Here is a 17,122-nt window from a genome sequence, read left to right as displayed (position 1 = left end):
GGGCTAAAGTTTACTAGGACAAGGTGACATCATCACTCTTGAGTCCTTTTGTGGATCAATCATTCACTTTTCAGAGAGAATTGTCAGACACTCCTTTCAGAGCAGGATCTGAAAGAAGGACACAGTGCCTTTAAGAAAGGGCCAAAAATGCAATCTGGCTAGCAGTGTGCCTCGCACCCAAGAAAAAAGTTATCTGATCATTATAAAACCCAATTATAGCTGTTTCCTTATAAAGAACACTGGTAGATAAACACAACGAACCATAGGCAAGTCAATGTTGTGCTTTCCCCCTGCCCTCCTTTTTCTGACAACTAGCTTTCTTGCAGCTGATAAGATAGTACAAGCTGGAAAGACTTTACAGTCTGTACAAAGAACTATTACTTTCTCAAGAGAAACGGTAAGATTTTCACATCAAACCACAAAGCAACCATCTTTTAAGTGAAGCCATTTCTTTCCTCTCTACACCCCGGCTTCACAAGAAGCCTCATTCACCTTTATTTAGCGAGTTCAGAGGAAATCCAGAGAAGTCTGGATTTGGCTCAACTTTTCTGTTTACTTCACCATTAATGGAGTTTCACGATCTCTGAGTTAACTATGTAAAAATGGAGGGAGGGCGCCTATAATTCTCAGTATCATCTATTTTATAAAGTCTTTGTTATGAATTGAGAAACAAATTGACTCTTTTAAAGTCTGCCCTCTCCAAATCATCCCCTGGACTCCCAGACCCACTTTGGGGATTCTCCTCTCACAGAGAAGCACCAAGAAATTACAATGCCGAAGGTAAATGCAATGAAATTGGAGGGTACTGTATCTGTTAACTTTGGATAGGATTTGCTAAACGATCTGGGTATGTCTACACAGCAAAGTGATTTCGAAATAACAGCCCAGCCCAGAGCCAGCAGTCACTGCCCCTGACCCAGTGGCCACAAAACATGAACCAGCAAGCGACTGGCAGCCAGCCCTCCACTGCTCCCCAGGAGCAGTCTGCCAGCTCCCAGGAGCCTGCCAGGGCCCAGAAAAGGTGGGCGCCTTCCTGGTACAGTGCCGTGATCATGGACCTTATTCAGGTTTGGGGGGGATGCCCCCAACGTCCATGATCTCCACACTAGACAGAGGAACGTGGCTGTCTATGGCAGGATAGCTGCCAGCCTGGCCACCAAAGGCCACATGCAAACCCAGGAGCAGCTTTGCATGAAAATCAAGTTGGTCTGGAGAGACCCGTATCCCTGAGCTTCCCCTCCCCCTTCTTCCCCTTGCTTCCCTCTTCCAGCTTCCTCCTCCCAGGTTTCCCCCTCCCCTCTCCCAGCCTCTCTACTCCCTTCTCCCACCTCCTTTCCCCAGTCTCGCCTCAGTTTCATTCCCTCCCCCCCCAGTTTTGTTAAATAAAGAGAATTTGTGTTCATGAAAATACATGTATTTTATTTGACATTAGGAAGGGGGGTTAGGGAAGGGTAAGTGGAAGGATGTGAGGGAAGAATGAGGCATAAGCCCCCAGTGGGGCAGACCAGGAGGCTCTTAGTGTTCCTCAGGGTGGAAGCTCTCCCGCAGGGTTTTCTGGATACTGACAGCCCCCCGATGGACCTCCCAGATGGCAGCCTGAAGACAGTGCAGCCAAGCTCACAGAAATGCATCCAAGAGAAGTACCAGAGTGCCCAGGGGCAGCTCTGGCTTCATGTTGCAGAGTGCTGTGTTGTCCTGAGTGAGGGCAACCAGAGCACACAGAGACAAAATGCTTTGCTGTCCCTCATCGAGGTGGACAAGCAAGCAGGGACACCTGAGAATGGCTGTCCGGAGGGGAAGGTGTCCCTTTAAGCACAGTTCTCAGTTAGCCTCCAGTGAGCACCAGTGAGCTGGTGCCCTGCCAGAACTGGTTCCGGCCGGCCTTAAATGTGATTCAGAGCCCACTCAGTGTGGACGTGCTATTTCAAAATAGCAAAATGCTATTTCAAAATGCATTTTGTGTGTAGATGCGTTATTTTGAAATAAGCTATTTTGAAATAACACTGTAGTGTAGACATACCCTCTGAGAGCCTGCACAAAAGTGTCAATGCTCTACAGGGACCACTTTAACTCTTCACAGAGAGAGGCTGTAGCTCAGGAAGTGGCCTCTGTATGTGTGCAGCAAATAGTGGGAGCCATGTGGGTCTCAAATAATAACAGCACTGACTCTACAGTAATGTAACTTCAAGGGTGCCAGTCTTTACCTAAAAGGATAAGAAAGGGTGGCACTTATTCCCTCCTGGAGGCTAATATGCTATGTTGCCAGTGCTCAGGAGTCATGAATAAGGGAAGCTTGGTCCCTGCGTAAGCCTGTCTATCAGAGAGGCAAGGAGCTCCAACCAACAATTCAAACGTCCAGGGAAAACTCCCACTGGCTTATTGACCTCTCCACATCCGAGACAAGATCTGCCAATCACAGCTGCTGCAGAAGCAGACGGTTTTCTTTCCCCTTCCCTTCATGACTTGGGAGGAGTTTCTGGATAAAGGGGTAAGGCTATGCAGAGGGAGCAGCCAAATCATTTTCATGAGGGAGCAGCAGACCAAGGCTGCTCTTCTCCTCACGCCCCGCCTCTGAATAACAGGTCATCCCTTCTCTGAGCCTCCTCTCCACAGGCTTTTCTCTAACACTGCAACATCTGGCCTAGGAAGAGGAAGATGGTCCCCTGGAGCTGCCCATTTACAGGACATGTGGGTCTGGAAGGCAGGATGTTAATTGATTCAGGCTGCAGATGGGCTTAAATTGCAGCAAGGGAGGTTTAGGTTGGACATTAGGGAAAACTTCTTAACTGTCAGGGTGGTTAAACACTGGAATAAATTGCCCAGGGAGGTTGTGGAATCTCCATCACTACAGATATTTAAGAGCAGGTTGGATAGACATCTATTAGGGATGATCTAGACCAGGGCTACTCAACTTTGGAAGCCCTGCGGGCCACAATGATACTCACAGCACATGCCAAGGGCCGCAACTTAAGTGTGGTTGTATGTACATGCACATTTATATGCAAATAACTTCCTTCACACTGATGGGCATGAATACAAAGATTAAGCCTTAAGCCACGGTGCTGGACCCAAACATGGCCCATGTAAGCCAGTCAGAACCTCCCAGGCTCTGCCCACAGGGCTAAGCAGCCAGCACTTCCCACAATGCCCCAGCACTCCTGGCACCTGCTCCTTGGAGACTAGAAAAGCCGATATCCTGTACCTGTCTGTTCCAGCCAGCCCATCCGCTTGTGTCATTCAATGTTCACCCCACCTGGGAGATGCCTCGCCATTGTGGCGCGTGTTCCCAGTGGAGGCCATGTTCAAAGGACCACACCAGTGGGCTGCTGTTGAGCCCCACGTAAACTCAAACTGCTCCACAGGCTGCAAACAAATGGGCTGTAGGCCGCATGCGGCCCATGGGCCACATATTGAGTAGCCCTGATCTACACAGTGTTTGGTCCTGCTGTGAGGGCAGGGGACTGGACTCAATGACCTCTCAAGTCCCTTCCAGTTCTAGTGTTCTATGATTCTATGCAGAATTAATGCAACACTGCCAACCTGCAAAATTCCTAATTCATGAAACTGGCCCCCAAAACACAAGATTTTTTTTTAAACAATTACATTCTGGTTTTTGGGCTGTCTTTTGATTTTTGAACTATCCCTGCCCACACCCAGTGCATGTGACAATTAGTGCTCCCAACTCCCCCAGATTTATGGAATGAGGTGATTTTGGCCCCTATTGCTAGAAGTCTCATTGGTTGCCTCATGATGTGGAGTTTCCAGCTTCTCCTCAAGCCCCCAACATTCTAATGATCCCTGTCAATCCTGCCCCACATCAATTCTACCCCAGCCCCATTGCCCCTTTCCTGCAGTTTCCGGGCTTCTTCAACTCTCCTCCCAGGCCTCGTGTTGCAGGGAGAAAGTTATGTAGACATCAGACTAACCCACTGCTCAAATGCAGTGGGGTGGAGGAGGCAGGTACATCCTGAACTGCTGGGCTCTTTGTCCCACCTACCCTACCCCAAAACTTTCTTGGCTATTGAAGGGAGGGGATTAGAGCTCTGTCTTTCTCCTACAGCATACAGTACTTGATTGGCTGTTCTTCCTATTGGGGAAGGCAAACAATCACAAGGTCTTCCTCACAGACAGGACTGAAATTGAAGAGAGAACTCAAGCTTCTGGAACCCAGCCTGCCTCCAGCGCCTGCCAAAATAGCCTCTCTTGCATAGAAATTGAGAGACGTGGCAATGCAGTTGAAGCAGACGTTGAGGCACAAAAGTCTATCAACACACTGATCAGAAGAATAACAATAATGATCATGTAGAATTAAGGTGGCCGGAACTGTGTTTTTGTGCAAAAAGAAGCAGTGTAGCTGCTTCCATTTTGCGCAAAACCCCTGTTTTGCGCAAGATCTTTATGCCAGAGGCATGCTTTTACTTATGTGCCTTGCTACAAATTGATTACTTTGCATTCCTACTGATAAATGACCCAAGAACTACCCTCTCTCAAGTGTGATTCTCTGTTGACAGTGCACAGTGAAGAAATGAATGCAGCCTCATGCATTCGTATTTTGGGTATACTTACTGCTTGTGCATGGAAAGGAAAAAAGGTTGGTCTCTTTTATCCCCCTCCCTATTACGCTTCCCCATGTGAGAATCCCTGCCCCCACGGAGGGTCCTCTAAAGATGGAGAGGAGAGAAGTGGGAAATGGTGCCAAAGGCAGCTACTTTCCCCCTCCTCTGCATGTGGAAGCAGAGGAATGAGCCTCCTCAGTGTCTGTATGAATGATTCGGCTGAATCACAGACCTGAAATACAAGACCATAAAGCAAGCAACTGTAAAAAAATGGCAGCTCTTTTGAATTTCATTAAAGAATTCATGCAGAGAAAGACTTCATGCCTCTGTGAGCTCTGGGTCACTTCCTCATTTGCAGGCTAAATTCCAAAGGAATCTATCAACTCACTCTCACACACATGCTCCTAACTCAGCTTGCACAGAGAGTCTTATTCTGGAACCTGAGTGAATAGCATGGCTAATAAAGGCACATATCTATACAAGTCCAGATAAAAGATTAGCCTAATACTGAACACACAGGGCAAACAAGTTGGAGTATATAGACATTCAGCAGAGTGGGAACCCCAAAATTATTAATTCCTAGCTCTTCAGCACTAATATAAAATTCAGTATTTTAAACAGCAAGACAACAGATGGATCACATAACAGGTTACTCACCTCTGCAGGAAATGCCTTGGCTGTCAATGGCTTGTTTGCAGATACTACAGTCTTTGGGTTTTTTAAATGTCTTGTTTTTGAAAGTGTGAGAACTCAAAGTGGGATTTTCAGGCTAGAAGAGAGGGAATAAAGTCAGAAGTCTTGTCAGTTTTTGAATGTTACTCTTTAAATGTAATAAAACAAATGAAATGTGCAAAGAGCCAGAACAACCACCAGTGATAAAAGTGTTTCAGTATTTAACAGTACTCCCTTATAATCTCCCCAAATGCTGCATTACTGATATTGTGTGGTATAAAACTTTGAATCATGACTGTAAAATTCTTTATTACTCAATTTTATAAGGGGATCCTAAAAGGTAATTTAAGTAAGATTAAGTGTCTGTCTACCAACTTTATGTTTTCTCTGCCTGAGGCAGTTCCACTAGTTTAACTTAGATTACATAAATCAACGTAAAACCAATGTAAGTAGTGCTATATGAACTATTTAACTCATTGGTGCAAAATGCCATTTGGACATTCTTCTTATTTTTATTTCAGTAGCTAAATTAAAGCATGCTTGGTTTAAACCAAAACAAGAGTGTAACAATATCTATTTAAAATCACCTTTATGTTAAATGAGTGTAACTGTCATATGAAGAAGTGGGTTGTGCTCACGAAAGCTCATGATACTATCTCTATTTTTTGTTAGTCGGTACATCTAGATTGCATCCCTCTTTTGACAGAGGGATGTAAATTAGGCACTTCGAAATTGCAAATGAAGCCGGGATTTGAAGAGCAAAGCCTCAGAGGCGCGGCACCCCGCTGCCGCTGCGGCTCTGCTCCCCGTGTCCCTGGTCTGCTGGGGAGGGGGGGGGCGCAGCTAGTGTGCCCGCCCCCCAGCAGACCAGGCTTTTGTTATGGACCCTGGGGCAGAGCAGATGGGGTGCTGCTGGGTTGGTCCAGTATCACCGAGGAGCGGCGCTTCTGGAGCAACCCAGCAGCACCCCAGCTGCTCTGCCCAAGGCATCCCCAAGTCAGCTTCTGCTGAAACTGACCAGCGCTGACTACAGGAAGCCTGAGGCAGAGTTGCTCTGCCCCGGGCTTCCTGGAATCAGCTGCTGATCAGTTTCAGCAGCAGCTGACTTGGGGACGCCTGGGGTTCTTAAGTTGATTCTGTATGCAAGTCAGAACTGGCGGTCAGTTTCAGCAGCGGCTGAATCTGGACGCCAGTTCCGACTTACATACAGATTCAACTTAAGAACAAACCTACAGTCCCTATCTTGTACGTAACCCGGGGACTTCCTGTATATAGATACAGCAGTGAGGGGCTACTGAGAGTGAGAGAGACAGAGAGAGAAAATAAACCAACTCTTGGTTCCTCTCTCAAAGCCTAAATTCGAATCCATTGGCAAACTTTTAGGAAGCACCTCTTAATTACCTTAAAGCCCTTTTAACATTGAATAATGGAAAATTATCTTTCTGCCTCCTCTCCTACAGTACTGGATATTTTCACAAAAAAGAAAGACTTCTCCAGGTGCAAGCAGATAAAAATTCTGCTGCTCTCTCATCATTAGACAAGCATGTCTATTGCAGAAAGCAAAGGAAAGGGGCATTATGCCATGCTGGTTGCAAAATAGCATGGTTTTTGGCTGAATTTCTTCTTAGGGACTGGATACAAAATTTGGTATGTATTTTAAAAAGGAAAAGACAGATTTTGCTTTGGACAGTGAGAATCTCAACAGTGTTTATATAAGCCCCACATGTACCACCCCTTTCATACACCCACATATCACTCTCCTTAGCTATTAGAACACAGTGGGCCTGTTTGCTCTTGAGCAACTGGAGTGCACTATTGTTGCCTAGTGTACCTGTCTGGAAACTTGTCCGTATACCTGGGAGCTTATAAGAACAATATATAAATTCCTGACAGATGCAAACTTTGAAATGTGAGAGACAGTATGGGATAATGGACAAGATTTGGGTTCCGTTTATGGCTCTGCAAATGTTTATTCATTGTATGACTCTGCACCTTGTTTTTTCCATCTGTAAAATGGGCATTATGGTATTTTACCTTTCTTTGTGAAGCACTGTGGGATCTAAAAGTGCCAAGTACTAGTGTCATTATACATATTCAGGAGAAATTATTTGCAGGGAAGAAATAAAATGTAGGCAGAACTTTAGGAAAAATGATCTAATAGTGAGTTGTATTAGCTGTGGAACACTCTTCCTAGGGAAATGGTGGAAGATTCTATTCCTCTGGAATATTTAATACTAGACAAGCCATTTGTGAATAAAGTTGCATTGCATTATTACTACACCTTATTAAATTATTCAGGCTGATCACCAAGTATATTCCTATAAAAGTTGGAGTCACAAAACTTACTGTATGTTTGATATATTTTATACTCATCTTGTATATGTTTGCTTTGTGCTGCTTTACCTTTAGCTGAAAATCATGACCCGAGTAGTGCTGCACATAAAAGATGTAAAAAACATAAGCACACTTGTGCCCTGTTCCACTTTTGCATAACACAACAGAGTTCCCCCTTAATTCATACTTTGGTTAGTGGGGGCACATTGGGACCCACTGAATCTAAGATGTGATCATATTCTATAGTGTCGCACATCACCATTATGTCTAAGCAACTTCCACATAAAATCACCATAGCAATAACAAAATTCATAGTAAACTTTGTATAGTCCCTGGAACGTTTCACTTTTCTAGGTAAAAACTCTGGTTAGGGAAGAATGATTGGTTTGGGGTTTTTCAGATTTTTTTTTTCTTTTTTGTGGTTGGTCGGTGTTTATAGGTAGAAGGCATCAGTGTGTGAATGCCATTGTTATGGTTAAAAGGTATTCTCGAAGAGAAAGTTTTTCTAAGAGTTCTTAAGGCAGTCAGACTGTGTATTTGCCAGATCTCCCCTAGACGTTTACTCCACAGCCTTATCTCCTCCACCAAATATGTTTTCTCTCTCATCTGCTTTACCGTGGGCTTGGTGATCTGCATTGTCCCAGAGGAGTGCAGATGTTGCTGTTGTTTACAGAGCAAAATTCAGTCTTTAACATGGCTAGGCTTGATCTACTAACTAATCAATTAATCATAACCTATTTGTCATGTAAAATCAAATACTTGTTTTTGTGGCAGAGGACGATTAAAGATAATTTTTGCTCAGTATTATTCTCCATAGTAATACCACGGCCTTATCTCCTCCACCAAGTATGTTTCATCTCTCAGTTGGCTCTCTAAGGAATTAATTTAACACTTCCCTTAGCAGATAGAGTAATGATATTTGCCCGTGCATTATCAGTACAACCACTTCCACTGTGAAATGGGAAGGAGCCTAGATCAGGCATCCTTTGTTTTCACCTGGAATAGCTGTCTCAGGTCTCCAATAGGGATGGTGCCAAGAGGAAAACACCAGGAGGCAGCGGCAATACTCCAATTTTCATTAGACTCAGGACTGGAATCTAAATTGCATTTAATTGTTAGGAGCCAAATTGGAAAAGAGTGTACAGCACTGCAGGTTACAGACTGATTACCTGCCTGAGGGACAGGCTATAATTAGTACTGGTCTTGATTGCTGGCATCATGCAATTTCTCTTTTTCAAAAAGCTCTCTCTCTAAACCCTACAAGGAAACACTCTGGGCCATAAATCCAAGAGAGCCACACTGGAGTCATTCTGGATTTGTGCCGGAATACCTGAGAGCAGAATCTGGGCCTTCATGTGGAAATTCAGAAGTGCATCCTCAGCTACGCTGACTTCGGCGTATCTCACATCTCACCCTTTGTACTGTGTAGTGACAGAACAAACAGCTATATTGTCTGCCACGTGCCAGCAGATGTAAGTTTACATCAGTGTTCAAACAGCATCCAAGGAGATTTAGGGGACATACAAAATTGTCACAGGAGGAAGAATTTAATCAAAAAATGTGAATGATGACTGGGAATAATTTAAGAATTCCATATAGATGCTCCAAAAGCCACAAGCCTACAACTGAGAAGGAAGGTCAGGCTGGTTAAAACAACAACCTAGTTTAGAGGGGAAATGAAGACTCCTATGAAAAAATATATGAGAAAAGGAAGAAAGAGGAAGTTGACAGTAATTAATATAAATAAGAAGACAGAAACTGTTGAAAAATAGCAAAGGAAACAAAGGGAATAAGAGAAATTAATGGCCTGCTGAGTTAAAGTCAATACAAAGGAATTTTTAAAACATATTAAGAACAATAGTAGTGGTCTTTTACTAGATAGAAATGGTAAAATTATCAATTACAATTTAGAAAGGGAAGAAGAGTTCAATAAATATTTCTGTTCTGTATTGCGAGGAAGTTAATATAGTGTCATCATATAGTGATAATGTTCTTTACATTTCACTAATATCTTTGGAGGATTTTAAACAAAAACTATTAAAGTTAGACATTTGGAAATCTACGTGTCTAAATTACCTTCATCCAAAACTTTAAAAAGAGATGGTGAAGAAACTTGCTGGACTGTTACTATTGGTGCTCAGTAAGGGTGATCTACACAGCAAAGTTATTTCAGAATAATGGCTGTTATTTCAAAATAACTATGCGAGCATCTACATAGGAATTCCATTATTTTGAAATAAATTTGAAATAATGAATGGCTTAGTCCGATTTCTGTACATCTCATTCTACAAAGAATAATGCCTATTCTGAAATAGCTATTTCAAAATAAGGTGTGTGTAGATGTTCCACTCCTGCTATTTCAAAATATCCCCTCACCAGGGCCATTCTAAGTTATTTCTCCTGGGGCTCTAAATCGAGATAGCACATCTACATGAGGGAAGCCTTCCTTGGATTAATTTTGAGGCTTCCCTGCAGTGTAGACATGCTATTTTGAAATAAGCTATTCTGGAAAATCTCTTCTAAAATAGCTTATTCCGAAATAACTCTGCAGTGTAGATATACACTAAGTGTTGTACAATTAAAGAATTTCAGAAAACTAGAAAAAAACTAATGTGCCACTTTTTTTTAAGAACTGGCAAGACCATGATAAATATAGGTAGGCCTGGTCAAAATATGGACTGCAGGCCAAATTCAGCCTGCCAAGCCACTGGATCCATCCAGTGGAGGTGAAGACATGCTCAATCGATGGCAGAGCACTTGCCCATCAATTTGCACACTCCTCCTCCTCGAGAAGCATAAGAGAAGTCAATGAGACATGCTCTCCTGTTGACACAGTGCAGTGAAGACACCATGGTAAGCAGATCTAAGTATGTTAAGTTCAGCTTTGCTATTCACATAGTAAATTGCATAAGTTAGATCAATCTTCCCCTGTAGTGTAGAACACGCTTTGTTGTTCATAATGGTCACTTCTGGCCGTGGAGTATATGAATGTCAATTATAAATGGATGTTAGTAGTTTATGGCTATGTGCAAGTACAAGAAACGTTCTCTAGTTTCAGTTAAGATGTGAAGAGAGGACCACATCAGTCAGGGTATCTGACTTGAGTCATAGCAACACGAACACAGCATTTCATCCTTGGCTCACAGTTACACATCTATGGACAGTTACATCACCTAGACACACTCAAATACCAAGCAAGGGAATAACAAATCATTATCTAACCAAAGAACAGAACCAAACAGTTATCTCTAACCATTTGTCCCCACTATGTAACTGCAACAGGAATATAGGATGTATTTTTTGAAGTGTATAATGGGATTTAGATATTTGCATCAAGGATTCAATTACCCATCCTCAAAATATTCATAGCAGATAATCATCCTCTTGAAGACAAAATCCAAAAAGTCTGAAATTTCAAATTTATTGTTGCACGTGCACGCACGCGCGCGCGCACACACACACACACTCACACGCAGTAACCTAGTTTAATTATAACAAAGCCATATGTTACATCTAAACTGATAGTTTTCTCCACTGCACCCTTATAGCATAAATCTGATGCTATATAACTCTATTGTATTCCTAGCAAGATGCAAAGAAAATGCATCCATGTCTGCTTATAGGGTCTATATTTTGTATCAAACCATTAAGCTCTTCACCCCGCCCCCTCTTTTGAGATAAGGAAAAATCCAAATGCTACATCCAGAAATAATCCTGTGTATAGCTCCCTGTTAATAGAAAACTGTAAACCAGGGGTCCATAACCTAATAGCCTTCTGCACTTCAAACCACTCACATCTATGCTGAATATTTCAAGCACAGTAAAAACCTCTTAGCACAGCAAAAGAACCATATAAACCCAAGATACTTTTTGCTCACTTTTTGCTCACTTTCTGCCTACAGTCAAGCAAATATAATCCCTGTCCTTGTTTTCTTTAAAGAATTTACCAGCCAATGCTGAAGTTTCCTGGGGTTCTGCCTGTTCATTCTTGTAACTCTCCAGAGTAGTTTTAAATCCACAATCCAATGCAGGATTTTTTTTTTCCTTTTTTTTTTTTTAATACTAGGAAAAAAGAGAGCTAAGAGCAAGGGGTTTCTCAAGTTGCTGCTCCCACGCAGCACGCACGCACGTACACATACACACACTGATGCAGCAGCAGCGACCCTTCAGGTAGGAGAGAGTGAAAATCTTGGCAATTATGGCTCCAGAAGCACAGACCCCCTTTCAAGTTATTTTTTTATGGGCTAAGGAAATGCCCTACTTTGACCTTTTCTGATGGGAAGCCCAAAAGAAAAGTTCAATTAAGTGATGACTGAAAGAGTTCTTTATGATGAGACTGGGCCCCTGCTTACAAAACCTTTGCAAAGCCCAGCCACATATCTATTTCTGTGGGATAGCAACAAAATAAATCAAATGGCTAAGAAAAAAAAAGGTATCTGAGGGAAATGCAAGAGAACATGTTCCCACTACCACTTTGCATGACATGAACTATTCATTTTTGCTTTTGACACTTTCTTTCTACTCCCCAGCCCAGTATCTATTATTTAAATTATGTGCAATAAAGTTTCATATACCAGCCAGTTACTTACAGCAAGGAAGACGAAAAGCCCATTGAGGTGCTTTTTGCGTTATCCAGCTAGCAATTCTAAGTTGCTACAGCTATGACAGGAAATTACATTGCCAAAACCAAAGCACAAATGCTGCTTTTATCCCTGCCTTGAACTACTTTCAGATAGTTTCCCCCAATTGTAAACAATGTTTTCAACTTTTTGCTTTCTAAATCAGTATACCATCTTTGTGTCAGGTTTCATTATCAGAAACCTGTCTAACATTGCCCTCTGTATAGAGGCCAAGCAATGGAATATTATCTATTTGTAATCTAAAATAACTTTTAGAACAGCAGCTGGATTAATTGGCACTTTTAGTGACTATACTAAGATACCCAGGAATACTCCATTCACAACAAAATAGAGTGAGTAAACTAGAAGGCATTTTCCAAAACAACAAACATGCCTACATGCATGCAGTCCTTTTATGATAATTTTAATGTGACTAATCTGCTAGACAATGTGCTACTGACTCATACTTCTGGAAGATATATATATAGTATTTGATCTCTCTGACTTTCTTTAACTTAACGAGGTTGTAGGCATATCTGAACAGATATATACATGAGTAAATATGTAAACTTGTGTAAATCTCACTATATAAGAGAAGTTGTTCCTTCTATAATAGGGTATGTCTACACTACCACCCTAGTTCGAACTAGGGTGGTTAATGTAGTTATTCGAAGTTGCAAATGAAGCCCAGGATTTAAATATCCCAGGCTTCATTTGCATCTTGCCGGGCGCCGCCATTTTTAAATCCCCATTAGTGAGGACTCCGTGCCTGCAGCTACACGCGGGATGGAATAGGTAGTTCGAATTAGCCCGTTACTCCTCGGGCTTCATTTGCAACTTCGAATGACTACATTAACCACCCTAGTTCGAACTAGGGTGGTAGTGTAGACATACCCATAGCGATCAGCAGGGAATGCCAGAGAATTTAATATATATTGAAGTCAAGGTAGTCTCTTTCTCAATGTCATTGATTATTCCCCTAGCTACCAATATACAACATATATCTCAACAGTGAAGTACATATGAATTGTAATGATCACTTATCATTGCTGCCTGCTATTACAAATTAACTTTGGAAAGATGGATGGTAATAATAAAACTTAATATCCATAAATCACAAAGAAATTCACAACAATAGCTATAAAAACAATGAGTAGTCCTGTGACACCTTAGGGTGTGTCTAGAATACAGGGTTTTGTTGACAAAAGTTCACTTTTGTCGACAAAACTATACCTGCGTCTACACTACCGCCGAGTTCTGTTGACATAATGTCAACAGAACTCGGCAGTTTTGTCGATGGCAGTAAACCTCATTCTATGAGGAATAATACCTTTTGTCGACAGATTCTGTCCTTTGCGTCCTTTGTGTCTACACTCTTATGTCGACAAAGTGGCTTGCTTTGTCAACAGAACTGGATGTAGTCTAGATGCTCTTTGTCTACAGAAGCTTTGTTGGCAGTATTTATCAAAAAAGCCTCTGTTGACAAAAGCCTGTAGTCTAGACGTACCCTTAGAGTCTTAACAAAATTATCAATAGTATCATGAACTTTCGTAAACAAAACCCACTTCTTCAGATGAGATGATCTTGAAGTGGGCTTTGCCCATGAAATTTCATTGTACTCTCTCTCTCTCTCTCTCTCTCTCAATCTATCTATCTATATTATTAGTCTCTAAGGGTATGTCTACACTACCCTCCTAATTTGAACTAGGAGGGTAATGTAGTCATACCGCACTTGCAAATGAAGCCTGGGATTTGAATTTCCCGGGCTTCATTTGCATAAGCCGGGCGCCGCTATTTTTAAATCCCGGCTAGTTCGAACCCTGCGCGCTACACGCGGCACGGAGTAACTAGTTCAGATTAGACTTCTAATCCAAACTAGCTGTACTCCTCGTGGAATGAGGAGTACAGCTAGTTCGGATTAGGAAGCCTAATCCGAACTAGCTACTCCGTGCCGTGTGTAGCCGCGCAGCACGGGGTTCGAACTAGCTGGGATTTAAAAATGGCAGCGCCCGGCTTATGCAAATGAAGCCTGGGAAATTCAAATCCCGGGCTTCATTTGCAAGTGCGGTATGCCTACATTACCCCGCTAGTTCGAACTAGCGGGGTAGTGTAGACATACCCATAGGTACCACGGGACTCCTCATTGTTTTTTAAGTTACAGACTAACATTGCTACCCCTCTGAGACTTTATCACAGTTGCGAGGTGATCTGAGATGGGGATGAGATATGGCTGAAGGTCTCACTACACGTCAATGACTGAGCTGCAAACAGAACCTAGACCTACTGTGGCCAGGCTACGGCAACTATTGATGTTAAGTAGTGATTAATTTGCTGGTTGAGTAGTCAATGGAATTTCCATTGACTACTTGACTAGTCAATAAGCACTTCTGCATTCTGCCTTTGCAATGTACCAGAGCCCCAGCAGGGACTCTTGTGCATTTCAAAGTAGGAATGCCACATGGAGCCCAGGGCCAGCAGGAAGTCCCAAGGACCATGGGTTCCATGAGGGCGCTTCCACTTTGAAATGCACAAGAGCCCCCATTGGGGCTTTTGTACATTTCAAAGGCAGAACATGGAAGTGCTTATTCCATATTCCCTCAGAGTTCCCCGCTGACCCCAGGCTCCATGTAGGTGCTTCTGCTTTGAAATGTACAAGAGCCCCTCTGGGGACTCTTGTACATTTCAAAGCTTGCACGTTGCGTGGAACCCAGGGTAAGCTGGGGAGTCCCCAACTGATCCTAGCCTCCGTACCATGCTGCTGCTTTTAAATGCTGGGTGTAGCCTGGGATCAGCTGGATAGTCCACCCAGCATTTCAAAGCATCAGCACAGCATGGAACCAAGGGTCAGCTGGGGACTCCCCAGCTGATCCTAGTTTCTACAAGGAGCTGCCACTTTGAAATACCGTGAGGAGCCTGATGCTGGGCTCCCCACATCGTTGAAAGCAGCAGTGCCACATGGAGCAGCTGACCCCGGGCTCCAAGTGGCACTGCCACTTTTAAATACCCTCCTCTTCTCCCCCCCTTGCTGCCTCTTAGAGAAACAGTAAGGGGCACGGGTTGCAACTAGTCAACTGTCCTGTCAACTATCTGATAAGGATTTGCTTATTGGATAGTCGACTAGTTGACTAGTCCTTTACATCCCTAACTGCAACCCCTCCATTGAGATACCCAGGACTTAGGCTGGGACACATGCTGTATTTGGATCTGCTTCACCAAGTGAGCCAACAGGAAATCACTGCTGATTCACAGTGTTTCATCTTTGGGAGGGTGGGGAAGGAGTAGGGAAGGACCACAATTCAAATGATTTGTGGTTCCTCTGAAAGTGGGGAGGGGAGGGAAGGGGAGGTGCAGGAAGTGTGGGGCTCTGGTGCATGAGAAGCACATGGGAGAGAGGGGAAACCAGGGGTCTGTGAACTGCTGGTGGAACGCTAGGGGCTGCATGAGGCCTACGGTTCACAGGTTGCCTACCACTGATCTAAGTAGAAATGACAGTGGTTGGTTAGTGGCCAAACTAGGAACAGAACTCAGGTCACCTGACTTCCAATCTAATACCCTGTTCACAAATACATTACCATCTGATTGAAGTGCCTCGCCATTATGAGTGACACTGAGATTTTCAGTTTTACTAGGGTGATCCATCCTCTGTCACCCAGTCCCAGCATCTGGTAGTCAGAAATGTAGGGACAACTAGAGCACGGGATTGCATCCCTGACTATCTTGGCTAATAATCTCTAATGGACCTATGCTCCATGAAATTATCTAATTTCTTTTTTAACCCAGTTATATATTTCACCTTTGCTATGTTCCCTTGCAATGAGTTCCACAAATTGATTGTGCATTGTGTGAAGAAATACTTTCTTTTCTTTTAAATGTGCTGCCTATTGATTTAATCAAATAGGTTACATAGCACAGTGAGTACGTCTGCAGTTTTATATTTGGGTTCTGAAAGAATCCTTGGGTGAATACCATCTGGTCCCACCTGGTTTAATGTATTGATTTGTTTCTAGGCTTTCTGTATCGATACCTCAATCTGGGATAATTCCTCAGATTTCTCACCTAAAAAGAATGGCTCATCTTTGAGAATCTCCTTCTTATCTTCTGAGATGAAAGCTGATGTGGATGATGCATTTAGCCTTATTTAACAAGGGAGTGAGAACCTTTAATCTCCAATTAGAGAAAGTTTGGACACAACGGCTACGTCTAGACTGGCATGATTTTGCGGAAATACTTTTAATGCAAAAGTTTTTCCGTTAAAAGTATTTCCGCAAAAGAGCACCTAGATTGGAAAGGACGCTTTTGCGCAAAAAGTGCTTTTGCGCAAAAGCATCTGTGGCCAGTCTAGACGCGATTTTGCGCAAGAAAGCCCTGATTGCCATTTTAGCCATCGGGGCTTTTTTGCGCAAAACAATTCTTCCCTGTCTACACTGGCCCTCTTGGGTAAGTATTCTTGCGCAAGAGGGCTTTTTCCCGAGTGGGAGCATGAAAGTATTTGTGCAAGAAGCACTGATTTTGTACATTACAAAGTCAGTGCTCTTGCGCATATTCAAGTGGCCAGTGTAGACAGCTGGCAAGTTTTTGCGCAAAAGCAGCTGCTTTTGCGGAAAAACTTGCCAGTCTAGATGCAGCCAACAAGTTTTAAAAGTAGCATGCCTGATAATCCAAGTTCTTCCTGACTTCCTGGACCCTCAACCAGTCTCAAATCCCTCTTTCTTCAGCTACAACCCTATGAAGCAGGAATTCAATCTCCCAGCCAGCTGGTAGCCCTACAAGTGGCTGGGGAGGGACTGAGAGGGATTGAGCAGGGCAGCCAAATGCATGCCGATTCATAGCATTCCCTAGGCAGCCTCTTCCAGCAAGGCTCTTGTGCGCATGCTGAGGGAAATTCAAGTTGACTTCCCTTTGCCAAGTTATAAGAGGCCATATTCTGTACTTGAGCAGAAA

General features: G+C 43.1%; 1 protein-coding gene across 9 annotated transcripts in view; it reads right to left on the bottom strand.

Moving 5' to 3' along the window:
* The window catches only part of TNS3 (tensin 3), a 430,864-nt gene that overhangs the window by 256,741 nt on the left and 157,001 nt on the right, over positions 1–17,122 (bottom strand). For all 9 annotated transcript variants that reach the window (XR_012901850.2, XM_006136339.5, XM_006136336.5 and 6 more), the window contains one exon: positions 5,214–5,325. Coding sequence is in view for 5 of the 9 variants with exons in the window: in XM_006136339.5 (XP_006136401.3) it covers positions 5,214–5,325 (112 nt within the window). In the remaining 4 variants the exon portion in view is untranslated. The remainder of the gene's footprint in view (positions 1–5,213; positions 5,326–17,122) is intronic.

The sequence above is a fragment of the Pelodiscus sinensis genome, chromosome 2 (genome assembly GCF_052426305.1).
Source record: "Pelodiscus sinensis isolate ZL-2025 chromosome 2, ASM5242630v1, whole genome shotgun sequence".
Taxonomy (NCBI): domain Eukaryota; kingdom Metazoa; phylum Chordata; order Testudines; family Trionychidae; genus Pelodiscus; species Pelodiscus sinensis.
The sequence above is the reverse complement of the archived record's forward strand: the minus strand, read 5'-3'. Positions and strand labels throughout refer to the sequence as shown.